At 48.9% G+C, this 27402-nt stretch overlaps 1 protein-coding gene across 3 annotated transcripts in view; it reads left to right on the forward strand.

Moving 5' to 3' along the window:
* Positions 1-7116: 7116 nt before the first annotated feature.
* The window catches only part of LOC119402289 (uncharacterized), a 49250-nt gene continuing 28964 nt past the window's right edge, over positions 7117-27402 (forward strand). For 2 of the 3 annotated variants that reach the window (XM_049418583.1, XM_049418584.1), the window contains exons 1-5: positions 7117-7217; positions 12797-12946; positions 15685-15816; positions 24546-24724; positions 27068-27144. In XM_049418583.1, the coding sequence (XP_049274540.1) occupies positions 12878-12946; positions 15685-15816; positions 24546-24724; positions 27068-27144 (457 nt within the window). In that variant the 5' untranslated portion in view covers positions 7117-7217; positions 12797-12877. Of the gene's footprint in view, positions 7218-12796; positions 12947-15643; positions 15817-24545; positions 24725-27067; positions 27145-27402 lie in introns of those variants that run through there. The other variant, XM_037669438.2, reaches the window with a different exon arrangement.

The following is a 27402-nucleotide window of genomic DNA, read 5'->3' on the forward strand; positions in this document are numbered from 1 at the left end:
CGCCCTGCCGTTCGTAAACTGCAAGCCGAACAACGTTTACGTGAACGAGCTCAGCAGACCGATGAGTCCTTTACGAGCTACATAGAAGACGTCCTGGACTTGTGCAAGAAGGCTGACGTGGCCATGCCTGAGTCTGACAAGATCCGCCACGTTCTGAAAGGCATCGACGACGATGCCTTCACTATGCTGCTCGCCAAGAACCCTCGTACTGTGGCCGAGGAAAGAAAACACTCACGGAGAGTGCGAACTAACAACTGTCGCAGCTGGACACTTGCACTGCGCTGCTCAAACACAAAGAAGGATGCACGAAATGAACGCACAGGTTTACACTGGACGACAGACCAAAATTTCTGCGTTTAAGTTCCCCAAGAAAGAATATTGTCTTTAAAAAAATCACCATCTCCCACTAAAGGGAACCATGTGGGGATGCGAAGGAGCCCATGGGTCGACTTGAAGTTCCGTTCATCACGGCCACCTTGCCCGATGTTAAGCGTCCTTGCATGTGGAGCACACCATGAATTCGCTGTAGTTGCTGTTGCTGTTACTCGTCCCGAACTCTTCTTGGAGCACGCAACGCGGGTTCATTGCGGGTCTGCAGAATCTCGTTTGCCGACGCCATCATATGATTGCTGAGAGAGTCTAAGGGGGAGAGACCACAGCGTGCTACACAGCCCCTTACAAAGGCCCGAACGCGCTAGCGCGTGCCAGCATACGTGGTTTTGTCTGCGTTACGCCAAGCTAGGACAGCAAATGGCAGCCCGGGCCCCTAAAGTGCTCTGCACGTATCAGCATCAAGGCGGTCGAAGAACAAGACGAAGAAGACTTCTCCTTGGCGTGTGCGCGCGCTCTATATGTTACAGATGGATATGGTAGGTTTTAGAAAGGGGACGGTGACCAATGGAACTACGGAAAAAGCCCAGCGCAAAAGCTGATTCGCATCTAAAAACAAGAAGCCAAAATCTGGCAGTAGTGGCCACGGAAGCACAGCGTTCGAGAGGCCATGTTCGTGAGGGCTACCCGGGACAACCGCTGGGTAGCCTCCCGACGGGTCGCGCTCCTGCGGGCGCTAGTGACCAAGGCGTCCTAGTCCTGCCCGGTACCTGGCCGGTTCCTGCGCTGTTCGGCTCCTGCCTGGTTCCTGCGCTGACTGCTTCCTGCCTGCCTGCATGAACGCTTGGTCCACCACCACCCACCCTGCTGCTCACCAAGCCGTGCCGCTGCGTCCCGTCTATCTGCGGACACGGTCGACTGTCGGCCTGCTGTGCTGCAGACGTTTACCTGGACGTCAGCAATGTTGAACGAATGTGAGCGTATTATTCCGGGACATAGCACGTTTCCGGAACCTTTCGTTTAAAGTGTACCTCGGGGGATATCTGTTATACGTGTATTGTCGTGGGAGGTAGTTTAAGCTTGAGGATATTGTAGCGTGGTTGCAGCTATGACTATGGTGAGGTGTGCGAAGAAGAGGCAGACGACGTGTCGGTGTGCTGGAAGTAACAACAGCCATCTTGACTGCTGGACCATCCTACACTGTAAATAAGTTATAAATATATTCGCAACATTTTGGTGGAGGTGCTGGGTACTACGCAAGACGGAACTCCGCAGTGGACGTATCCTGGACAGTCGCAATATATCAGCAGAAAGCAACTCTGCTGCTGCCGCTTCGACCGCGCCCCCGGTACAGCCGGTACAGCCGGTCGTATTGACTCGACCCCGCGATCCGGATAACTTCTGCGGCACCGACCACGTTGACGTCGATGACTGGATCGCGAAGTATGAGCGGTTTGCAGCGGTCTACCGGTGGGGCCCTACAATGATGCTTGCCAACGTTGACTTCTATCTCTCCGGAACAGCAGGTACGTGGTTTCGGGCTCATGAAGCTGACATAGCCAGTTGGGATGCTTGTAAACAGAAGCTTCGTGACCTATTTGGTAGAGCCGTCGGACGCCAGCAGGCCGCTTCTAAAGAACTCTCCTGTCGGGCACAATCTTCGACCGAATCGTATGTCTCCTACATCCTTGACGTCCTGGCCCTTTGCCGACGTGTCGACACCAACATGTCAGAGGGTGACAAAGTAAGCCACTTGCTCAAGGGAATTGCGGATGATGCTTTCAATTTACTAGTGTCTAAAGACTGCTCCACCGTGGACGACATCATCAAAGAGTGCCGCCGGTTCGAAGAACTGAAGAGTCGCCGCATTGCCCAGCATTTCGTGCGACTTCCGAACACGGCCGCTACATCATCTTGCGAGGACCTTCAGCCGCCATGCGGTCAACCGTCTACCAACGAGAGCGTAGTTCGCATTGTGCGCCGAGAAATCGAGGCGGCGTCGCCACCATCTTTCCTGACGCGGTCATCTGATGATCCTCGACCAACGATCTCGTTGATCCAGCAGGTTGTGAGGGAAGAGCTTGCAAATGTCGGACTGCAGCCGGTGTGTTGGTTGACGGAACCTCGTGTCAGTTCCATAACGCCTCCTCGTGCACCGGAAATGTTTCGCCGCTATCGTGACCCTGCCCAGTGGAGAACGCAGGACGACAAGCCGATCTGCTTTCGTTGCCACGGTGTAGGACATATTTCTCGCTACGGTGGTTCTCGCACCTTTCCATCGCGCTCGTTTTCTGGCTATCGACGTGACGACAACCACCGGCCCCTGCAGTTTCCCGCTCGTGACGGTGGACCATACGCTGAGGCTCCTGCGACATCGGTACGACGCTCCAGCCGTTCGCCGTCCCCAAGCGCTCGTCGCTCCCGGTCACCTCTACCCCGTCGCCATTCGTCGCCCCGCCCTATTGGACGCCCATACTCGGAAAACTGAGCAATGCAGCTCCCGGAGGTGACGCTGCATTCGACCCCCGACCTGAAAACCCTCTGCTGACCCTCACTACGGACCAGAACTTGCTTGCTGTGGAAGTGGATGGCCTACCTGTTACTGCCCTCATTGATACCGGCGCACATATTTCAATTATGAGCTCTGATCTCCGTGCACGATTAAATAAGGTCCTTACGCCGCCCGAGTCCCTATTTGTACGTGTCGCTACTGGAGGAACTCCGGCTGTACTCGGAATGTGCACGGCACGTGTGAGGTTCTCCGACCGCCAGACGTCCATTCTGTTTCATGTTCTCGCTCATTGGCCACATTATGTCATCCTCGGACTCGATTTCTTGTCTGACCACTCTGCTGTCATTGACTGCTCGGCCGGTGTTGTACAACTTGACTCACCTGCGTCCGCCGACGTGTCGGAGGTGGTTCAGACCAAACTTTCGTGTGCTGAGGCTATTCGTCTGCCACCACAAGCCCTAACTTGCGTCGCTGTTGAACCCTATCCCAATGTACCGGATGGTGATTACGTGGTTTCTCCTTCTCCCAGTGTTCTACTGGCCCGCAGCGTCTCCTCTCCGTACACAGTTGTAACTGTTACAGCGAACAAGACGTGCCTTCCTCTTCTGAACTTCGGATTCAGCCCTCAAGTCCTACCACAAGGCATTGCTCTTGCTACTCTGTCACCGTCGCACGAGTGCCAAATCTCATCGGTATCACCTGAACTGCCCGTTGTCGTCTCTCCGAACCCGCATAGAGTCGACGCAGTCACCTCTTCTACACTGCACAACAACATCACCAAGATGATTGCCTCAGAACTTTTGCCCTCTCAAGTTAAAGACCTCAGCGATCTCCTTATGATCTACTCTGACATATTTGACTTCGACGGTAGGCCCTTAGGTGAAACCTCGCAAGTCAAGCACCGCATAGATACCGGTGATGCAGCTCCAATGCACAGGCGTCCTTACCGAGTTTCACCATCAGGGCGCCAAGTTACTCAACAGGAGGTCGACAAGATGCTCACAAAAGGCATTATTGAGCCTTCTTCGAGTCCGTGGGCTTCCCCTGTAGTCTTAGTTAAAAAGAAAGACAACACCTGGTGTTTCTGCGTGGATTATCGGCATTTCAACAAGATCACCAAAAAGGATGTCTACCCTCTTCCTCCTATCGATGATGCCCTGGACTGCCTTCATGGTGCTACCTATTTTTCTTCGATAGACCTACGCTCTGGTTACTGGCAAATCGCCGTAGACGACCTCGACCGTGAGAAGACTGCCTTTGTAACGCCTGACGGTCTCTACCAATTCAGAGTAATGCCGTTCGGCTTGTGCAATGTGCCGGCCACGTTCGAGCGGATGATGGTCACGCTTTTGCGCAGCTTTAAATGGTCTATCTGCCTGTGTTACCTGGACGACGTCATTGTATTTGCCCCCACCTTTGAGTCTCACCTCGACCGACTTTCGTCCATTCTTTCAGTGTTTCGTGCGGCTGGGCTACAACTTAATTCATCGAAATGCCACTTTGGCCATCGCCAAGTTGCTATTCTCGGGCATCTCGTTGACTCATCTGGCATCCGACCCGATCACGACAAAGTTCGCGCTGTCCTCGATTTTCCCGTACCAACTTGTGCCAAAGACGTTCCAAGTTTTGTGGGCCTATGCTTCGCAGATATTGCTCGCCCCTCACTGATCTTCTCAAGAAAGATGTGCCATTTTGGTGGGGTCCTGACCAAGCCAGTGCTTTTTCTCGCCTCATTACGCTGCTCACCACACCGCCGATCCTCGCCCACTTCGACCGGTCTGCTCAAACCGAGGTCCGCACAGACGCTAGTGGTTACGGCATTGGCGCTGTGTTAGCCCAGTGTCAATCCGGTCATGATAGAGTTCTTGCGTATGCCAGCCGGCTCCTCTCCCCTGCCGATCGCAATTACTCTATTACTGAGCGCGAGTGTCTGGCGCTTGTATGGGCAGTTGGTAAATTCCGCCCCTATTTATATGGTCGACCTTTCACCGTTACCACAGACCACCACGCTCTATGCTGGCTTTCAGCACTCGAAGATCCAACAGGGCTCTTAGCTCGTTGGGCTCTGCGCCTCCAGGAATTCACGTACACAGTGGTCTACAAGTCCGGCCGTCTACATCAAGACGCCGACTGCCTTTCTCGGTACCCCGTTGACGATCCAGACCACGTAACGGATGGCACGTCCATCTGTATCTCCTCGCTCTCTGCTTTCGGCAACATCGGTGACGAGCAACAGCATGACGCGTCCCTACGAGATCTAATCACCCGCCTGAATACTGACTCGAAGGACAGTTCGCTTCGCATGTTCGTCATCATAGACGGTATCTTATACCGCCGGAACATGCGCCCAGTGGGACAGGAACTACTAGTTGTAGTACCCACTCATCTCCGCTCGACCGTACTTCAGCAACTACATGATGTACCCACGGCCGGCCACCTTGGTGTTGCCAGAACGTACGACCGTGTCCGGCGAAGCTTTTTCTGGCCCGGCCTCTACCGTCCGTAGATCGTTATGTCGCTTCTTGCGAGTCGTGCCAACGCCGGAAAAGGCCAGCTGTACACCCCGCCGGGCTCCTTCAACCCATAGACATACCTGCTGAGCCTTTTTTTCGTGTCGGCCTCGACCTTCTGGGACCTTTCCCACTTTCTCACAACGGTAACAGATGGGTCGCCGTCGCTACGGATCATTCTACCCGTTTTGCCATTACGAAACCTCTCCCGAGCAGCTGCGCTACAGACGTCGCCGACTTTTTGATACAAGACGTCATCTTACATCACGGCGCTCCTCGTCAACTCATCACAGACCGAGGCCGCTACTTTTTATCCAAGGTAATCGAGGACCTACTTCGCTGTTGTGCAGCCAAGCACAAGCATAAAACGGCCTATCATCCCCAAACGAACGGACTCACAGAACGTTTGAATCGCACGATCACTGACATGCTCGCCATGTATCTCTCGACTGATCATCGCGGCTGGGACATTGCTCTACCCTTTGTCACTTTCGCTTACAACAGCACGCGCCACGACACTGCTGGATATTCTCCCTTTTACCTTTTGTATGGAAGAGAACCAACGTTGCCGTTCGACACGCTCGTACCCATCCCTGACCACATCTCCACCGAATATGCTCGCCACGCTATCAGCACAGCCGAAAAGGCCCGTCAGATCGCCCATCGACGCCTTTCGGACTCGCAACTCAGCCAGAAACATAGATACGACAGTTGCCACCGGAACGTTCGCTTCAATCCGGGTGACCTCGTTCTCCTGTGGTCTCCGTCTCGGCATGTTGGCCTGGCCGAAAAACTTCTGCCCAGATACTCCGGCCCCTACCGTGTGCTACGCCAGGTGACTGAGGTTACCTATGACATCGCCCCTCTGGACCCTACGGCGCCCTCTACGTCTTCAAACGTCGTCCACGTCGCTCGCCTGAAGCCTTACCTTTCGCCCACCACCTGCTAACAGGCGCCGAGTCGGCGCTTTCGCCGCCGGAGGTCGATGTAGCGTGGTTGCAGCTATGACTATGGTGACGTGTGCGAAGAAGAGGCAGACGACGTGTCGGTGTGCTGGAAGTAACAAGCGCCATCTTGGCTGCTGGACCATCCTACACTGTAAATAAGTTATAAATATATTCGCAACAATATATATTGTGTGCCAGCCTTACTGTGCACGGATCCTTCCTTCAGAGCACCGTTCCTTGTGCCTTCACCGCTACTGTTTCTTCAGGCGTTGCACTATCAGTGCGAAGTGCCGTAATTTCTTGTGTTAATAGTAAGTTATGTTCTTTGAATTTTCTATTATTCATTTATGTATGAAAATGTGTATTTAATAGCTGGCTTTCGAAATGGCTTCCTGGTGATTGGTCTAACTCCATACCACTTTCTTCACTGGGAAACTCATTTGACATTTTCTATGACCTCCGGCCGAGATACGTGTGCTCATACCCATCTATGTTCTTTAAATCCCGTGAACGCCTTCCTTTATCGGTTAAACACAATCCACATCGTGCACAAACATAACTATAGTGATAATATTTTTCACGGGTCGCGCATCACGCACGGGAGATAAGTCACTGTCTTTCAGCCATCGTTCAACTCCTGCACATGAAGCGTGAACGACCCTGAGTACAAAGGCCCCTGGGTCACTCATCGGTGATCTTTCACTAATTCTTCGGAAATCACGCATTTCCTTACTGACTCTGACGTTCGTCTCGCTCTGCTCGTCATTCAGCAGCTTGGCATTGTCGTTGTCTATACCAGCGTTCTTCTGAATTTATCTCAAAGCATTTCGCGGCCCATGCCGTAGTGAGCTCCTTTGCAATATAAAACTGCCATCCATCATTGTATCCTTCCACGCTCCTGAAAGCACTGAGCACTGAGTAAGTGCAAGTGCATTGTCTTTGATTGCCTACCTGGTGTGAACCCATTCTCTTGTTAGGGTGAAATATTGACTTCGTTATTTCTTGTAGGATGTCGAGTTCATTTTGGTGCATTTGGAAAAGAAAACGCAGAGCTCGAAGACAGGGACGGAGGGGAACCCACACGCAGCGCTAGTCTGTGTCCCCCTTCGTCCTATCTTTTATTTAGCAATTTAGTTTTCTACCCTCAAGGCCATGTCCAATTTTATAGACTACATTACCATCATGCATACAAGCGGTAGTGTACCGGTTCACTAAGCCATGTGCTATTGCGAAAATGATATATAAAACTCGTCCCAGTTACAGGCCAGTGGTCGTATAATGTGTTTTCTGAATCAGTGGCGCCAACGCTGTTGAGTTGGCCTACTTAACAGTAGAGATGAAATAGTAATCCCCTCATCGTGTTACCCCTGCGGGTAAATTCACTTTACCACTGCTGCTTAGCACAAATTCACATGAAAGCGATATTTTTAGAGGCCGCTGTATATTTATGTCCAACATTGTAACTTCCTCAACTTGTTTTCGCCTCCGACCCCTACCAGGAACTTAATCCTGTTAAAGGGGTAATCGAGCGGAAGTGATTAGGCTGTTATAGACCGAAATTGGCATACGCGGCAACGGGTGCATGAGGAGCACGATTAGCAGGTCGTTATTTAAAATGTCACAGTTTAGCCGCAAGGGCGAAATAATGAATGCGACAGCAAGAAATTGGAATGTCACAAGAAGAACGGCAAGCAGCTAGAAACTTGCTGCGCGCTGCTCAACACAAAAGACGCAGGAAAAGAAAACACTCACGGAGAGTGCGAACTAACAACTGTCGCAGCTGGACACTTGCACTGCGCTGCTCAAACACAAAGAAGGATGCACGAAAAGAACGCACATGTTTACACTGGACGAGCACGAACTGTCGCAGTTGTTGCTTCAACTAGCCCATACATTTGTCCTTCTTGCTAGCAGCGCATTCCCTTCGTAATTGCGGCATCGGTATCGAGCAAAGTGACATTCATGCAGTCTATAGCTTCAACGCAAACTTTGCGCTGAAAGAAAAAGACGTAGAAAACTCACCCTCAAAAGATAAGCGCCGATTACGGTCGACCATGCCCTGTATATCAAAGTACATGTTGGAGGTGCACATCCCAGCGCTGGCGAGACACCAGAAAAATGTAGTATTGGGGAGCCGAGAAATTTGTGAGCGCCCAGGGCACATGCGCATAACGCTAGGTACTCTCGTACGCTTGCGCTGTCGTTGTCCCAAGTTCCTGTAGCCCCCTCGTTTGTGCGGTGAACAAAAGCAGAGAACGCGTGACCACAATAGAAGGACAGACAGACAACGCTTGGCAGTGGTACATGAAGGCACGCCTCGCGTTCCCTGCTGGCGTCTATGTGGTCAAAAAAGTGAAACTTCATTTGGGTCTAGATGGTGCATATTTCTGAGGCTAAAATTACAGCGCAAACGCACTTCTTTCTCCTTGTTACTTCTTTACTTCTTCGTATCCGCACCCATCTGAACATGATTTCTTGTCTTCGCGTTTCTAAACGCTATCATCTTTGTTACGCGTTTTGGTTTAGTGCTATTGTTGTATGCGCATGTGCGGTAAGGTTAACTTGGGCCTATACATGCATTGGTGTATAAAATAATAAAGCATTTGTTAGTCAGTGCTTGTGTCATACGTTCCTTTTCTTCGTGGGTGTCTTGTGCGTCTGCGCTGTAATTTCAGCTTCAGGATTCTGGTCACGGTTTAAGATATATACCGTGATTCTGTTACAGCCATCTCATTGCTTCCCTCCTGCGGCATAAGCCTACAAGAGCGAAAGTGTTCCCCTAGCTCGGGCAACAAGGAGCCACGGGACGCTCTTCTTTTGCCCTGGCCGACTGGCCACGACTGGCGAGGTGCTACAACCCCAAAATGGAAAACTAGCGTAGGTCGCCGGCAATACAACGCAAACGCAGCGCGGGCAATGATGCCGCATGGCCCACGTCTCGCATAACTTTAATTTCACCACGTGTGGCGTCCCGTGCGTTTGACCCAACGCCTAGTGCGTTTTTGTTCTGCCGTTAGTATCCGGATGAACGAATGACACCTGAGGTAATTGTCTAAGCCTGCGCGCTGCGGAGCTAGGGGTGACAGGTTCGAGTCCCCGGTCGTGCGCTTCAGAATTTTTTTCTTCTGAATTACTTTTATTTTTGGCTTTTATATATGTGCACATACTTACACATATCCGGGAGATGACGGCGAAAATCCGCCGAGAGTGTCCAATTGATCACTATTTTTTACTGTTACACTGTACCCATAATTCTGTTTATCCTACACACTGTCACTTCGTTTATTTTGACCATTTTTACATCAATGTATTTTTTACTGCAGTTTTCCCTTTGTATGTCTCTTTGATCACTTTATTTTACTGTTACACTGTACCCATAATTTTGTTTATCCTTCACACTGCTACTTCGTTTATTTTCACCATTTTTACTTCAATGTATTTTTTACTCCAGCTTTCCCTTTTGTATGCCTCTTTGATCTCCTTTTATTTTTCCGTATTAGGATGTACTATTATCATGATGTACTATTACGTCTTCTCGTCTGCCTTTGTTAACTGTCAATATTTTCTTTATGTGTAACTGATTTTTTGCTATTTGTATTGTTATATTGTAATATTTCAATATGCCCTTCCTGTAAAGATCCCTGATGGGATCGACAATATAAAAACAAATAAATAAATAAATAAATAAATAAATAATACACCATTTCCCGCTAAAGGGGACCATGAGGCGATGCGAAGCCGGAGCACTTGCACGATCACGTTGCGTTGGCGTTCTTTGGACATGCTACCGACCTCACGTCGTGGAATGCGAAGAGAAACGTTACGCGCGTCTTGTCTTCCCTCTAGCTTGGCCGTTCATTCTCACAGGGCAAGCGGGGAACGCAGTCGGCAGGCGTACGAGAGGGGGGCAGCGTAGGAGAGGAGAGAGAGGGGGAGGGGACGCGCATGCACTGGTGCTCATCGCAGCGTTGCGCAGGAGAGAATTTCGGCATGTCTAGCCCGCGTTTCAGACGAAGAGTCTAAAGGGGGAGGGGAGAGGGGAAGTGGCTAGGGGTGGAGAGATGGAAAGTGGTGAAGGGGGAAGGGGAGAGGGGGACAGGAGAGGGAATGTGGTGAGGGGGAAATGGGAGTGGGGGAGGGTATGCGCATGCGCAGTACGGATGGTCACGCCGCATAACACCACCGGATTGAACTCCGCCATAAGATACTTCGCATCTAATAATTTTTATCGCAATAAAAATCGCCAGGCCTGCGCGCAACACGCATCGCAGTCACAGCGAAAGCTGGAAGAGCGGTCTTTCTAGCACTCGTTGTAAGCTCTCTTTGGGCACGCAATGCAATTACACTTGCAAGGTACCCACTACAACGTAAGTCATCATTTTTTGCGAAGTAAGGAACCACCGACTATGCCATTATTTGTCATTCTGGCGATGTTCGTGGTACCCGCTGCTATGCAACTGTAAAGTATGTGCACGTGGTTTGCGTTATGGCTGATGACGATGAAGAGTCATGCGCACTATACCACAAATCGTCGTAATTTTTGTCATGTAGGGAACCATCCGCTAGGCCGTTATTCGTCATTCTGGTGGGAAGTGTGGTAACCACTACACATCAGTAAGACATTATATGCACTTTGTTCTGTTCCTAATGACGATGAAAGATTATGGCTGAGCATTTTCTATTGGTTGGAAGCATTCAACGACCCACTCTTTGCGCATTTCGCATTGTGTGACACCTGGCTGTTGTTTTGCTTTTCTACCATGCTATATTACATGGGTTAACGCGATTTGTTGTGAGACATGACGCCTGTATAGGGCCTTTTTGAGAAGGCGTTTTTATAACCGGCGTGCTCTGTGGTGGAATACTCAACTGCCACGCAGAGGATCGGATTCGAACCCCATCTGATGCTACATAACATTTCTTTTTTCACTTTTTTTACATTGCGCGATAGCAGTTACGGACACCGGCGGAGGATAACTTCGGCGCCAAAATCGGCTGTTGTGCCCTCATAACAGCTTTCGCCAAGGTATATGTAAACTGGTAGCGTAACTTCCGTAGAAGCCCACGTGTCAAGCCGGTGGCTGGTTGTCGCAACAGTCGCCATCTATGTGAGGAGGGTACAAACAGAATAAAAAAAAAACAGTAAAGGATGACGTCAGAACCGGAAGCGGAAATGACGTCACGTTTTAAAGCGATGGGCGCGAAAATATGAAATTATTTGACAGGGCGCCGCTTCTTACTTTTTTTATAGCTGCACGTTCTCTTTCTTATCACTATGACGGCTCCATAATGGAAGCCTGCAAGATAACGGGAAGACGAAAAAGACAGATTTGATAAATAAGGTGTATTTTATTGGCGAAATCTTGCAGTTGAACAGGATATTACCCCAAAATATATATAACAGAAATCAGAAATAGCATAACACTTCAACGTGCACACAAACCTTGCACACGTGTTGCTCTTGCATCCGTAGACAGCGCAGCGTTTCTTCGCGTAGCGTGGCGGACTCATCGTCCCGAAGGGCGACAGCACGCCGGCCGTGCGCTGGCAAAACACAGTCACTGAAACGGTTCCCGATGGCTGCGATGGGCTATATTACCTTCTGCCAAGTACCACGACTAGAAAACAACGCTTATGCGAGGAAATCACCTACGGACGACAGGCACAAACCTACTGCGCAAAAACGAGCGACGCCATTTGCATCTGAAAATGTGCAAAACCGTTGGCCCATGTTACCAGACTGCCTGCATGTGCCCGCTGTTTCTGAAAATAAACGAAAAAAATGGCCACTCAACCATATACCCAAGACTAAAGTTTGATTAAAGTAATCTACTAATTTAATTCGTGACAAATAAAATTAAAACTAATGAAAATAATCGTTTAATTAATTGCTTTGTTTCCATTATTTGTCCTCCCCTCACCTAGTAGCGCTTTAATCGCCACGCGGGTGTTGATGTTTGTCGCAGTAGGTTTCCGACCACTATTTGTTCCGACTTTCGCGACCTATTTAGATTGACCTTGGCTTTCGCTGTAATAACGTCACATGATTGTCGCATACGTCACGAAACCATTTGCCTCAATCACGTGTTTCGGACAGCCCTTACCACGACCCTCGGAAAGCGAATATGCTCCATGCTTGACTTACAATCTATATCGACATATGGACAGCGAGAATAGAATTTGGAAATCTTACCGCGAAAGGCCTAAGATGGCCTTGTCGCAGAAATTGTGGCGCCGGTGTCGGTGGCGTTGGGTGCCAGTGAATAATCCCGGAGGAAGCAAACAATAGAAATCACGCTCCGAGCCGGGATTGAACCCGTACATTCTGCATGATGCTCAAGTGTTTTACCATAGAGCCTGCCAGCGCTTGAAACTGCTTGCTAATGCCATATCTAGGCGTCATGAAGCAACGTCATTTGGGATTGCAGTGTTGCTTTTCTGCTTTGATGACGACGTATTAATCATTCATTACACATGTGCACTTTTGTCTCCTCAAGCCTGGGTCAAGTGTTATTCGACTCACGGTGGAAAATGCCGACAAACCGCCACTTGGGATACGCACATCATTGTACCGTAGCATGCGTTTCGTCAGAAGTAACGCATGTGTCGTAAGGTCAGCACCGACGTTACGTCGCAAGATAAGGTACCTGACAGTGTAGTGGTCACTGAAGATCAGCAATGCTAATCTCAAAGAGCTTTCGAGTGTAGCCGTGTTTCGTCTTAATGGCTGCAGGGCTGCAGAGAGCACACCTTTAAGCAGTGTCACAATACATTTGTTGGATTTATTTACTTGTTTAAATTCCACCAAGGTACACTCTGTGCCAAGCTGTGTTATGAAGAAAAAATTCCGTTAATTGAGCATTCGTTATTAAAAAAACCGTTGCTTAGGAACGACTACACTCCAAAAAGAAAAAAAATATATATATCAGGTATTTGGGGGCGTATTTCTGCCACAAAACTATAATCCTGATCTGGCTTGCTAACCCGCCACGGTGGCCTAGTGGTTATGGGGCTTCACTGCTGACTCGAAACTCGCGGGATCGAATCCTAGCCACTGCGGTCGCATTTTCGAAAGAGGTGAAAATGTTTGAGGCCCGTTTACTTAAATTTAGGTGCACTTAAAGAACGGCAGGCGGTCTATATTTCCGGAGTCCTGCCCTACGGCGTCCCTCTAATCATATCGTAGTTTTGAGACACTAAATCCCAGCAATTTTTACATATAATCACCTGTCTTGCTCGCGTTTTAATTCTTGAAAACCTGACTCTCGCTATTTTCCTATCCAGAACGTTAAAGGGGCCCTGCAACACTTTTTGAGCAGGGTCAAAAAGCACTGCCAATCGGTAGTCGAGGCTCCCGAGAACACACGAGCCAAATATTATAGCGAAGCGAGTGGCGTGGAATTTACAATAAATTCTCAAAATCAGCTGAAAATCGCCCTCTCTTATCTCGACAAATGATGTATTAGTCCGCAATATATGACGCGATCGTCGGCAGTTCCACCATTGGCTGATGTTATATCCCGATAACACCTCTCATTATTACCTTCGTTGTCAATTTTGAGTTCAATAAGTAGATAATATGTATGTTTATATTGTGTTATGCCGTTAAAACACCGAACAAACATTAATATTAGCACTTCCAGTCTCACCGACAGCTCGTCTGCTCGTAGTTGCGTGGTTGCGTTTTCTTCACCATGCGCAGTGCCGAAATCGTGAATATTTCTGTGCTTTTGACCATCGCCGGTTACCGTTGAGAGTGGCAGCCGTTGGAGTGTTGCCTCGTCAGCTGGAAACTGCATCGTCGGTACGTTCTCACGACCGACCGAGGCAGCGGTGCAGCATTTCTCAGATAACAATGCTGGCGCCGGCTAGTTTAAGATACCTGTGTTCGCTGTATGGCGAGAGTCCCGTTCGCTGTCTGTTCAGTATGTCATCGAGCCATACCTCGGCGTATCCTCCCCATAGTCTCACGTTTCCGAGAAACTGCGACACAGCAGCCAAGCAGACTCGCGTTTTCACGGTAGCTGCAGAGAGCCGGGAGATGGGTCCGCGCCGGCCCGATGCCCCACGATCCTTTCTTCTAGTCTTTAGTTCTTTGTTGTCAGCCCGCACTCGCTGTGCGCCCGCATTCGAAGAGCAAGCACCATCGAAGTACCGCCACTGGGAGAAGGGTGCACGCAGCTTTGCCGTGTTGAATACGATTCAAGCGCGAGCAGTGCGACGAGCCGGTGTATCGGAGTGTGGGTCGAAACACATATCAGCTGTCATTCGTTCCAAACGCGCACGCACGTTTGCGTCCATGGTTGGCAGAGCGATGAAAACACTACGGCAATTCGAGGTGCACACCCAACATTACCAAACCGACTCGCAGTTTTCAAGCACGCGCGATACACGGTGCGATGGGCTCCGCTCGACGACGACCACGCAAGCCGATCAGAAGTGGCGCCACAGACCACATGGTTGCGCCGAGACTCCAGAGAGAAAAAAATGAAGGAAAAAAATGCCGCAGGCGCTGACGTAACTCTCCGGCGCCTCCTCGCACCTCCGTCCTCCCTCCCTTCACGCCCCACGCAGCTTTGCGCGCGCTCGCGGCGTTGAGTAGAGGGAGAAAGCTGCGGAACGTGATCTCTATATTTTGGTAACACCACTTAGACTTGACGGATTCAAAAACTTTTTGCGGCATATGACTCGTACAGAGTCATAAGTCAATAATGAGACTATTCAAATATAATTAAGAAAGGTGTTGCAGGGCCCTTTCAGTCACGCTGATAGCGCGCACGCAATTCGTGACCGGGAGCGCCTGGACCGCAGTGAGATTGCAAGGAAAGTACGCGAGGTAGATGACGATTATAATTTCGTGGCAGAAATGCACTCCAAATCCTGCATTTTTTTCTTATGGAGTATATTAGATATGCACCTTCTGAAATAGCGGTTCCTTTAGGAAACGCTTTTTTTGCATAGTTCGACGAGTGAGACATCGCAAGATTCAGTTCAAAGATTTACTCAGGCCGATGTCTTCTATGCGCTCATTGTCCGCTTTCCTTAGAATATAACGTCCATAGAGAGCTGCTTTGTTCACGGCTGTCTTAAAAGAAAGGATGCCTCTAGGAAAACATGAGTTTCTCCCTGCGTATGCCGCGCGGACGTTTGGTGACGCATGCGGTAAAATGCCAATGTCGAAACAGTACTTCCTCATGGCGAGTATGTGAATGAGAGCTCTTAATACAGTACATATGATCGAAGCATATATATATATATATATATATATATATATATATATATATATATATATATATATATATATATTGTGGTGTAGTTGATTAGTTCTGTCCGAGCAGTGTTCTCAAGAGAGTACCTTGCCTTTCTTTTTTTCGAGATGAAGTACTCCTCTGCTACTGAACTATGGTATAGTTGTTCCATTGTGATCTTTTTTTCGTTGCCCTGCGACACCACCGACGATGCGCATGCTCCGAATGGAGCACTTTACAGAGGACGTAAGGAGCTTAATCTCCTCGAGGTAAGCCGGTTTTTTTTTCTCTCTAGTGTAACTAAAATTGCTTTGAGGAGCCCTAATGTTAACAAGAGAAAACATAATTGCAAACCTGGGACACAATTCTTCGACGTGCGTTTCGTATGGATGTCACGAGAAATTTGTAGCGACATTTAGCTATCCAACGCCGCTTACTTTAGCCCCTTGGCTTTGCTTAAACCATGTCCGGAGTCGTGGGCTTTGTGTTCATCTCTGAATTTTCTCTAGACAAAAATTGATCGCGTACAAAGTGTCCCGCCCAGACGCGAGTGACGTCATTCCGTTCAAGTGACGGTCTAATTGTTTGTTTCATGCAAATCCTGTCGCGTGCCTCTCTTCGGCTTTTACGTGCTCTGCAAACGCAACTGCAATATCACTGAGCTTATAGTGAACCTTGGATCGCACTCACTTTTATCACCGTGAAATTTCGGGGACAAAGGCGCAGCAATTATTTAGCGCTATTGCTATTCCAAAACATGTAAGTGTTTCCTGAATAAGTAGTGGCGTCTGCGTTTCCTGTAGCGAAGGAAACGCAGACGCCACAGTTTCCTGTAGCATCCCTCATGCGGCAAGGAGCCGCATGAGGGATGCATTGACCTGAAATCTGCGGCAAACTAAGGCATGGAAAAGCTATAAATGCTTGTCTTGGTTTCGTGACGTGAAGGTCTCTTTCGCTGAATGCGTCCTATAAAGAACATACATAAGCTAGTATGAAAATTACATTCTCATACCATTGTTCATTGGTCACTGCCTGGTCGACCAGCACACAGCAAGTATTGTTGTAAGTGGTCAGTCCCCTCTACGTCCTCGCTGTCAAAGCTTTTCTTCCCATGCTTGCGCATTGGTGCAGAAGCAAAGGAGGATGCTGTCACGGCAGCTGTTTGTACAAGCGAGAACGAAGAAAGCAGTCGGGTTGTTGAAAACTAAACTTCTTATTTGGACGAACTTGTTCCGGGTAAACGAGAAGTCGAACTACAGCGATACACACTTGCACTGATAGCGGCGAACAGAGCGTCGGCATTTCAATATTCTGATCTGCAAAACGGCTCGTCAGCATTTAGAGATGGAACATTCCAGCTTTATCACTGGTGGCCGCGTTAGTTCCAGAATAGACTGATCTGCTCGCGTTTCCGCGCTCAAGCCTAACAGATGGTCGTAAAATGTGTCGTCGTTTTTCTAAAAGAGCAAAGTGCACTTTAACTGAAACTCAGAAAAAAAAGGACTCTTTTGCCACTGACAATGTGGTCGGGCCTGCTCCAACAATATTTTTGCAGTGCGTTCCTGTCCACTAAATACCTCAAATCTGTATTGCGGCTGAAATTTGTAGAGCCCACTCTCATCGCTCTACAGGCGTAAAATTTGCATTTGGCTCTTCTAGATTGGAACATTCGATTTGGGCTTGAATTAACTAGTAAAAGAAGACTAAAACGATTCGAATCTCCAGCACAGCAATATTTAGAAATAAAATTAACATACTACTTTTGCTTCTCTCGCTGCCGTTCGTCGCCGCATGGGCGTAACGCCGATGCCTAGACTTGAAGAGCGAATGCTCCCTCCCGGCAAAAGCCGCACTATTCTAGACTGTCGGCAGCATATTCTTTTTCCTGGAATCTATTCAAGGCCCTGAGAAGTGCTCCAGTCCTTCTCCTGAGCTCGTTTGATGCCGTGCCGTTTCGGATGACTTCTTCTTCTTCAAGGAATAGATCGTTGCAATGCCCAGTATCCTGAGTTCATATGTCTTTTATTTCAAGTAAACCGTCTTGGAGCGAAAAAAGGACATGAAGCTGTAGCGCAGAACTCGAAAAGAAGCACTAAGAGGCAAAAAAGAAGCAGGAAAGTCGGCCTGTTACTCTTAATATTCGAAATTTGCCTTACAACATTGTGTACTATTGTGAGTGCCACTCGCATTAAAAAACTAATTGTTGAACGTAAAAACAATAGCAAATCAACTGGGACACAAATGAAACAGATTGGATGAGACCATGTTGGTTGTTTTGGTCACGACTGTTGACGCAGAGCTGGTCTAATGAATCTAGCTCACTTTGATTAAAAGAGATTCAGGATTTCGCTCTTTTTTGATTAGGAACTGCATTTGTGAGTTCAAGTTGCAATCAAGAATCGCCCCATTTTGATTGCAACTCTTTTAGATGTTGAAGATTCTTAGGCGCACTTTACACTCCCGTTAAGTTTAGCCCAGTTTTGGTTTTGCATTTGGCTCTTCATAAAAAAAACGCCACAAATAGTTTTGAACGTTCCCAGATATTCTGGCTCAGTTTGCGCAAGGCAGTGGTGACATGGTTAAGAGGGCGGTAATATAAAACATAGAATGAAAGGAGCGCGTGTGGCATTGCCCCCCTCGCAAAAGCCATCGTCCCAATGCTTAAACAAGATGGAAGTGGATGCACAAAGAACCTGCAATGATAAAGAAAAAGTACTGTCCTCAGGTTCGCTAACGCGAATAACGGCTTAAGACGCACGACATGGACGACTTCAGGACGTGCGCTGCGCCATTGAGATTTGGTACTGCCGTCCGGAATAACCGCGTAGTCTAGACCGCCGACACGTCGGAGCACCTTGTGTGGCCAGAAGTATCGTGGAACAAGCTTTTCGCTAAGTCCCTGTCGGCGTACGGGCCTCCAGACCTACACACGATCACCGGGTTCGTATTCCTTTAGCGTCGTCGAAGAACACAGTGACGGCTGTCGACCCTCTGCTGGTTCTTGATGCGCAGGCGGGCGAGCTGTCGAGCTTCTGCGCGTTCCAAATAAGCGGCGATGTGGAGATTCTCTTCGTCGGTGGCAGTTGGCAGCATTGCATCGAGCGTCGTTGCTGGGCTCCTTCGGCATACCAACTTGTATGGCGTCATCTGCGCCGTTTCTTGTACGGTCATGTTGTATGCAAATGTCACGCACGGAAGGATGCAATTCCACGTCTTGTGATCGATGTCGACGGACATGGCGGACATGGCCAGCGTGTCGGCTATGATCTTATTTAGATGCTCGGTGAAGCCATTGGTCTGTGGGTGGTAGGTGGTGGTCCGGCGGTGGCTTCTCTGGCTATAGGCCAAGATCGCCTAAGTTTGGTCCTCAGTAAATGCCGTACCTCTGTCACTAATGAGGACATCTGGGGCACCGTGACGCAGGACAAAGTTCTGAATAAAGAACTTGCATACCTCAGCAGCACTACCTTTGGGCAGGGCCCTTGTTTCGGCGTAGGGGGAGAGGCGGTTCGTAGCTACAACGATCCGCTTGTTTCCGGAATTGGAAGTCGAGAACGGCCCCAGTAAATACATCCTGATTTGCTGGAACAGCCGTCTAGGTGGCTCGATAGACGCCAGACGTCCGGCTGGCCTAATCGGCAGTGTCTTGCATCGCTGACAGTCCGGCTGGTCTTTACGTAGCGAGCGGCGTCGGCGTCAAGGTGCGGCCAGTAGTACGTTTCCTGTATTCTTGAGAGCCTGCGGGAAACACCGAGGTGTCCTGCCATCGGTTCTTCGTGCAGTGCCTGGAGGATTTATAGTCGCAATGCTGAAGGCACCACGGGAAGGTGCGTTGCTCGAAGTGGCACGAGGTTCTTTTGGAGAACGCCCTTTCTCAAGAAAAACGACGCCAGTCCTGGCGTGAATACTTTCGGAACACCCGCGGTGCTGCCCTCGAGGTATTCCGCAAGGCCCCTGAATCGCCACTTATGGTTCCCAAGAAGCAGTCGCCATCCTGGTCGTCATGCGGCGGTGGGCCCACGAGGGCACGAGACAAATTCTCACGAGGGCACGAGACACTGCCATCTAAACCATGGCAGTGTCAAATTCTTCAAACCTCAGACTCCACCATGTGAGGCGACCTGAAGGGTCCTTCAAGTTAGCTAGCTAAAACAAGGTGTGGTGGTCTCTCACAACTCTGAAGGGTCTGCCTGGAGCTAGGGGTGGAATTTTTGACGTCGGCCAAATGATGGAAAGACACCCATTTTCGGTTGTGAAATAGCTGGCTGCTGGTTTAGATAGTGACAGGCTAGCACAACTGATAACCTTTTCCAGTCGGTCAGTCTTCCGCAAATGGACGGCGCCGAGTACTTGGCTGCTAGCATCGGTGCGGATTTCCGTTTGGCGTATTCGTCGAAATGCGCAAGTATTGCAGATATCTGTAGGCGTCGTTTCCGTTCGTGAAATGGTTTAACTTGCGCCGTTTGCCATCTGAACTCGACGTCGTTCTTCGTAAGTAGCGCTAGTGGCTCGGCTATTCGTGAAAACGGCTTGACGAATCGCCTGTAATAGGCGCACAAGCCGAGAAATCGGCCTACGGCCTTCTTGCTGGTGGGTGGCGGGAAGGCAGCAATGCAGCTGTTTTACAGGGCTTGGGTGCACTCCGAATTTCATGATCAAGTGACCCAAGAACAACAGCTCCTCATATGCAAAGCTGTACTTTTCAGGCTTCAAGGTGAGGCCAGAGTCTTGATGTACAATAGCCGGTCTTGAGGTCCATCGAAGGAAAGTACCTCTCGTTGTGGAGTTGATCGAGGCTGTCGTCTATCCGTAGGAGAGGGTACACTTCTTTTTCCGTGATTTTGTTCAGGCGGCAACAATGGACGCAGAAGCGTAGGGTTCCGTCCTTCTTCACTAGCACCTTAGGTGACGCCCACGGACTCTTGGATGCCTGGATCATGCCGTCGCGTAGCATTTCGTCGAGCTGTTTCTTTACGGCCTTACGTTGTAACGCCGAAACTCTGTACGGCCTCTGACAGAGTTGTCTGCCACTTTCCTCTGTAATGATGCGATGTTTTGCGACAGGGGTCTGCCAAATTCTTGAGGACGACAAAAAGCAGTCCTTGTATTGCAAGGACAGGGTTTTGAACTGTTCTTTCTTATGCTTCGGAAGACTGGCATTGATGTCGCAAGCTGGTTGAGGAACTTGGCTCATCGGAGTAGGCTCGGAATAATCGGTGAGGGCGAAAGCATTGGTGACATCTACAATTTCTTCGATGTAGGCGACCGTCGTGCGTTTGTTCACGTGCTTCAACTCGTTGCTGAAATTTGTGAGCATCACTGTTGGTTTCCCTCTCCGCAGCTCGGCTATTCCTCTTGCGACGTCGTCGCCTTCAACGACGCCTTCCAGGTCTGCTGATTTCTGAGTGCCGACGGAAGTGATGATACTGCACCGATAGGGAATGGTGACCTGGCGTTCCAGCACATTTTAGGCGTGCTTTCCTGCCGCTTTGTCTGAGGATAGTGTTATCGACTTGGATCTCAGGTCGATGATTACACCGTGTAGTCTTATGATGTTCATAACTAGGAAGACATCATCACTTGAGCAACGCTCCAGGACTACGAAGCTGCAGGACGACGTGGCAGGACTCGGGTTTTTAATGGTGACTCGCTGCTCAGATACCTGCCGGCTCTACCAGGTGAGCTCCAGCAGTCCGGGTTTCAGGGCCTTCCCAGGTGGTCACCACTTTCTTCAAGTTCATGGCGAGCGGTCCACTTACGAAAGAGTTTTCTGCTCTGGTATCGACGGTAGCTGTGACGCGGTGGCCATCGATAAGAACGTCGTGGTCGCTAGTTCGTCGTCTTGCGTTGCAGTTAGGTAATCGCATCGGATCACGCCGACGTCCGCTTGTTCCGCTGCTTCCATGTGGTGTCGTCAGGTCTTCTTCCAGTGTTGCAGTGTCGACGTCAGGTCTCTGTTCGGATTCCGGCGAGTTCTTCAGATTTCGTCGTTGCGTAGTCGTCGGCGGCGGAGGTCTTCGGTATTTCGTCGTGCAGCAACGGCGCCTCCATCGGTTGCTGCCCTTAGTTTTCTGGGTATGTGCTCGGGGTTCAGCCGCGAGTAGGGATGGTGTATAACCGGCGGTGCGGTGAGGTGTAGCGTCCAGGGGCGTAGCCAAGGGGGGGGGGGGTTGGGGGGGTTCAAACCCCCCCCCCCCCGAAATTTTTCAGTTTTGCTTGCGTATACAGGCACGCACACATACAAACGCACGCACGAACATACATAAAGTATGGTTGAACCCCCCCCCCCCCCCCGAAAAAAATTTCTGGCTACGCCCCTGGTAGCGTCCATGTTAGAATGAACGCGACTGCCGTGGAGGTCTCCACTAAGATGCGGTGAGATAGTCCGCGATGTCACGCGGCAGTTCATCTCGCTCTCGACATGGCGCGTTTATGCCAAAGCCACGGAGTCCACTTTCACGGTACTGACATCGGCAGTAGGTTTTGCCGGCTTCCCCGCAGTGTTAGCAGAGTGGTCAGTGGTCGGGGGCGAGCCATATGTCGGGTATTGCGCCGGCCGACAGGTGAGCGGTATGGCGACGGTGTTGGGGGTGTCTTCCGGCGGAACTGCGGCGGTGCGGCGTCTTCACGTGGGCGCGGGAGGAGCGTAACGACACGCTGCAGCAGCGTAGTTGATAGCCTGTTCCTGCGGCTCTGCGGCTGAGGAACGCCCATGGATTGCTGGATCCCCTGGAACACGACGTCGGCAATGGAATTCTCTTGACGCTGCGATGGAGGAAAAAGTTTTTGCAACTCATCATGCACGATAACTCTGATCGTTTCATGCATGTCAGCGCAGCAGAGCCCTTAGGTTTCATCGAAGTGTGGCATCGAACAACGATTGCATTGCCTAGTTGCGCATGTACAGCGTCTTCTCAATAGCCATCGCTTCAGAAACAAAATGTTGGACACTGGTCGGTGGGTTCTGCAGCAGTCCCGCGCGGAGCTCCTGCTTAAGCCTTCACATGAGGAGGCGAACTTTCTTCTCTTCGGGCATGGCTGAACAGTGTGGTCATATCCTTCGTGAAGAGCGCCACGTTTTCATTTGGAAGCTGCACACGGGTTTCGAGCAGAGCTTCAGCCCTCTTCTTGCGGAGAACGCTTTTGAACGTGGCGATGAACCTGTTGCGAAGAATTTCGCACGTTGTCAGGCTTCGCTCTTAGTTCTCAAACCAGGTCTGAGCGCTCTTTTCCGAAGCGAAATAGACATGGCGTAGCTTATCATTATTGCCCCAGCGGTTGAAAGCGGCCACTCGATCATATAATTCTAGCCAGCTTTCCGGGTCTTCCACTGATTATCCGCGGAATGTTGGCGGCTCTCTGGGCTGCTGGAGCACGATCGGTGTAGGAGCACAGGGATTTGTCACGGTCTTGGACTGCCTCGTGTTTTGGTGGAGGAGCCCGCACTCTGGCGCTGTGCCCTCTGCTTGCTGCTAGTTTGATGATCCGGGTGGTCTTTAGCATCGTCCTCTTCGCAATTCGGGCTGGGCTCACAGCCTGGTTGGGGAGTCCGAAACATGAACAAAGCAGTAGCTCCATCAGATATCACGGGGTCCTGACGTAGGTGAAGCCAGCAGTCGGCTTGTTCAAGGCTACTTTGAATTTGGGCGAACCTGTGCCCGGTAAACGAGACGTCAAACTACAGCGACACACGTATCCACTGACAGCGGCGAACAAGGCGTCCGCGGTCGATAATCTGATCTGCGGTCAGGTGCTTCGGCATTTGACCATGCGACATCGAACACTGGAACGCAAGGCAGTGGAAACACGTCTAGGGGCGGTAACATAAGACAGAAAAAAGGAGTGCGTCTGCCAATATGAATCCGTTGCGAGCGCTCTATCATTGCCAGCATGAAGCACTGAATGCATTAGGAGGAATCACGAGCACGTGACAGCGCACATTTAAACAAACAAATTTTCTATTATGTTCGAGTACTGTACGTTTACACGCACATTTATGGGCGCAATTTATTTAAATGCTGCTTGTGACGCATGTGACATATTTTAATACGTAAATACGTACATTTTAACACTGCTCCCAGCTTTATTCGCAAAGAAAATGTCCCTGTTACAGGAGTTTTTTCTTGTTGCCTGCTTAAATGGACGATTACACGGTCACCTTGCCATTCGCGGTTTTCTGGGAAAAATAGAGGCCTATAGTATATTATGTGTATACATATATAATAAATGGACTATAAAAGAATATTTAAGTGTAAGATCAGCCCCAGAAGTCACCGGTTACTAACCCCATCCACCACCGGCGACCGCCATTTTGCCATGACGTGTGTAACGTCATGTGCGGCATGTAGCGGAGCTGTTGTCTTCTACCAAGGCTTCGGCAGCTGCAAATTGTTCAGTTTCAATGGCAAGCAGAAGAAATGTGAAATAGCCCCATTGTGGAAGAATATCGTGCGCCAGAATGCAGACGTTCGCACAGGAAGCAGCTTATTACGTCGCGGCTTCCGAGCACGTCAGTGTTGCCCGACTCTGAGCCGCTTGCGCGTTTATATAAAAAGTGTTTAGTTATAAAATAGGTGCTCTGGCAAATGCATTGCCAGCTTTTTTGCGAATGCACAAGAATTACGGACATAACACAATTTGTGATAAAAATTGGGCGCCACGGCCCACTTAACACACCCAACTATTGTGTTGGACCCACTTTCAATTGGGATTTTATTATCTACAGCTAAAGTTTTGTTACCATAACACGTATGCATAGCACTCATCAGCTTTCAAGCACGCAAAAAAAAGACATGTGGTATAGTATTGAGATTACAACGATTTTGCGACTTGCGGACGAATGGACGCCAGTGAGTAATCTAAAGTAATACGTCGATCAATATTTTTATGTGCGAGGCTAGGCTATGCGTAAAGTTAGAACAAACGCACGATACTTAAGATTTATTGTTGTATACTTGTAAAGTATACTGAAAAACTCATTTCTTATCTATTCTTCCAGGTACTCAACACATCTATGCCTTTATATTTGTATTATTTCTGTAACAACATGGGCATTCCTGAATGCCACGGAGAGGAATGTTTCAAGGAAACTTACACCTGTGAGCACTGGCGTAAGAGAGAATTGACCAACACCACCTACAACTTCACTGACTCACTGCTGAATGAATCGTTAATATGGTAGGATATTTTCTATGATTATTGCGCCTGGTCTCTTCTTTTGCTTAGATCATGCCATTAGAAGGCACTGCATTTCTTATAGAAAGAGCATAGTGCACGACCCGTGGCAGCCTACTTGTCGAATCGTTGTCTTGATTGCACAAGGCAAGTATATTAGAGCGAGCAATGATTTAAAATGGCAGAGGTATCGCACGGCAAGCCACCGACGCACGCATCTGCAATTGGACAACGACTTACATGGCTATAGGTTGCACGACAAGAATAAGCGCTACCACCACTTGCATTGACTGATGTGTCCAATGCACGTGCCTGCCAAGACTATGTGAAAACGCGTCTTCTTTCGCGCACCCAAAACTTTCAACGTCAACAAATAAATGAGATTCACTGCGGAATTCTCAAGGCATAACCTGTGATAACGCCGACATAAACACGATTGCTATAGAGTGCACGTTTTGCTTTGCTTTAAGGACCAAGCTAAATAAGTTACTGCCCCACAGCAGTGATCTGCCTGTTTGGAGATCAATAGCTATTCCTCTTGGTTCATTAGAAAAGCCGAGCAATAATATCCGCTTGATTATGTCTAGTAGGAGGTACTCGGTAGCAGATGTCAATATAGACCTCCGAGAGCTCTTCCCTAAGCAACTCACCCATATGCGTCGCTATTGTTAGTGGTTCGCCTTGAAGTGGGATGTCATTTACCCTAATGTTATTTGAACGTTGACATCGTTTCAGTTTCCCATTTCTGCATGATAGTATGGCATACTCAGTGCGAAGACCCTGATTTAGTTCGGAGACCTGCTAAGTTTGAGGACCTGCTTTCAGCTCGACTTATTGAAACAATATTTTATACTTATTAGGTCTGTCCTAAACTCCCGTTTCCGGTCTTTTGTGCCCTTGGTCTCCTTACAAATTGCAAAAATACGAGTAACACTATCAAACTACAAACGAACGAGTTCAAAAAGTCTGCCTAACATTCTCAGCAGTAGTGGACAGACTCTATGACTTTTTGCCTTAGCAAGGATGCACGGCTCACCTGTAAACAGCAAAGGCAATAGTTTGATGTTGCTCCGTAGTTCACCGCTGCTATTCTGTGTCGCATGCTCGTTTCGTTGGCCGTTTTATGCTTTGGTTTGCCTCTCGCCTAGTTGCTGAGCTGTCGTTGTAGAGTAGAACCGGCCAAGTGACGTCCTCTTTCCAGTTGTGCGGACATACATGGCACTGTAGACGAGAAAAGGAGCGATAGCCGCTGGTCGCGACCGGTCCAGAGCTGCGAAAAGCAAGGACAATATCTTGGCACGCGTGCTTCTTTTTCTATTTTAATGCAACTGGCCCGTTACACGTGTAGCCATTACCTTGCGCAAATCACGCCCGAATGCCTGCATTCTTATGACTGGAAACATTTCTAGACATCATCCTTAGTTCGCCGCTGTTGTAGTTCATCGCTGCCGCAATGTCCTCGTTTTTTCAGGTAAATAAAAAAACAAAAATTGACACAACCGCAGTGGGTTTTCAATCAACATCAATGGTGTTTGCAGACGAACATGTGACTCGGTATAGTAAAGTACTTCTTGGTGCCACAGTAGAATGGAAGAAGGAAATGCGATATGGGGTTCTTTTGGACAGCTGTTAGCAGCGTGTTCTTACGTAATATGAAAACTCCCAACTAAATGTGCAAAAAAGGACGAAACTACCCATGTATATGTGTCCGAAGAAACAAGATGGGTTTATTCGACTCATCGCCGGCGGGCGACTCTCACGTGAGGCGTAAGGCTCGAAGGGTTTGCAGGTACCTTGCGATGCTATGCGTGATTCAACACCTTGCAGAATAGAGGTTTGCACTTAGTGAAGTACAATCCTTCAACACTCGCCTTTTTATTTGATGTAGGCAGTTTACATAATGCAATGGCTGACTAGGCACAATACAAAGAAGCACATCCTACTGTTAACAACATGTCAGTGGTTTTCTGTGGCAAACTGCATATGTGGTTTGTATGGCACGATGTCGGACAATGTGAGCTTTTTTCGTCACTTCATCGGCTTAAGTGGGACAAAACTACATAATACTGATTTAAAAAAAAATATTTAACATGTCTATTCTTATAATCAGAAGCTAAACATATTAAGCCACCGTATGTCTTCCACACTTTTTCCTTAAGTGCTAATTTGACAAGATGCACCCAAATAGATGTATTGCCGATATTTCGTTTAACTTGCAAATATATCAGTTCAAAGAACCAAATCATATTAGATATAATGATGTTCTAGCTAATTTAGGTTTATTGCGTACCGCAACACGGTGCCAAATACTGCTGTGCTTTGAGTACTGACGAATATTTGCACTAGGGAGAACACGACGTACGACGCCGAAATTCTTCAAACTCCATGGCCGCCAACTGAAATGCGATACAATGATACAACTGGTGAGTATTGATTAATTTAAAGTTCCTAACTTGTGAATCATATAGGCATATCTCAAAAAGGCAACTGTTTGCCGAAATAACAATGTATGTGTTGCCACGCCCGCTTCTTGTTTTCTTTTGTTGTATTCGGGTTTGACCAGCAATGGACTGTTAGCAACGCTCGGCGCTGACCGCGCGGCAGTGTCCGAGAAACTTCGCGATTGTAGTAGATCACTTTGTTAATATTGCGCGCAGGCGGCGAAGAGCCTAGATTATTCC

This window comes from Rhipicephalus sanguineus, chromosome 8 (genome assembly GCF_013339695.2).
Source record: "Rhipicephalus sanguineus isolate Rsan-2018 chromosome 8, BIME_Rsan_1.4, whole genome shotgun sequence".
In the NCBI taxonomy this organism is placed as follows: Eukaryota; Metazoa; Arthropoda; class Arachnida; order Ixodida; family Ixodidae; genus Rhipicephalus; species Rhipicephalus sanguineus.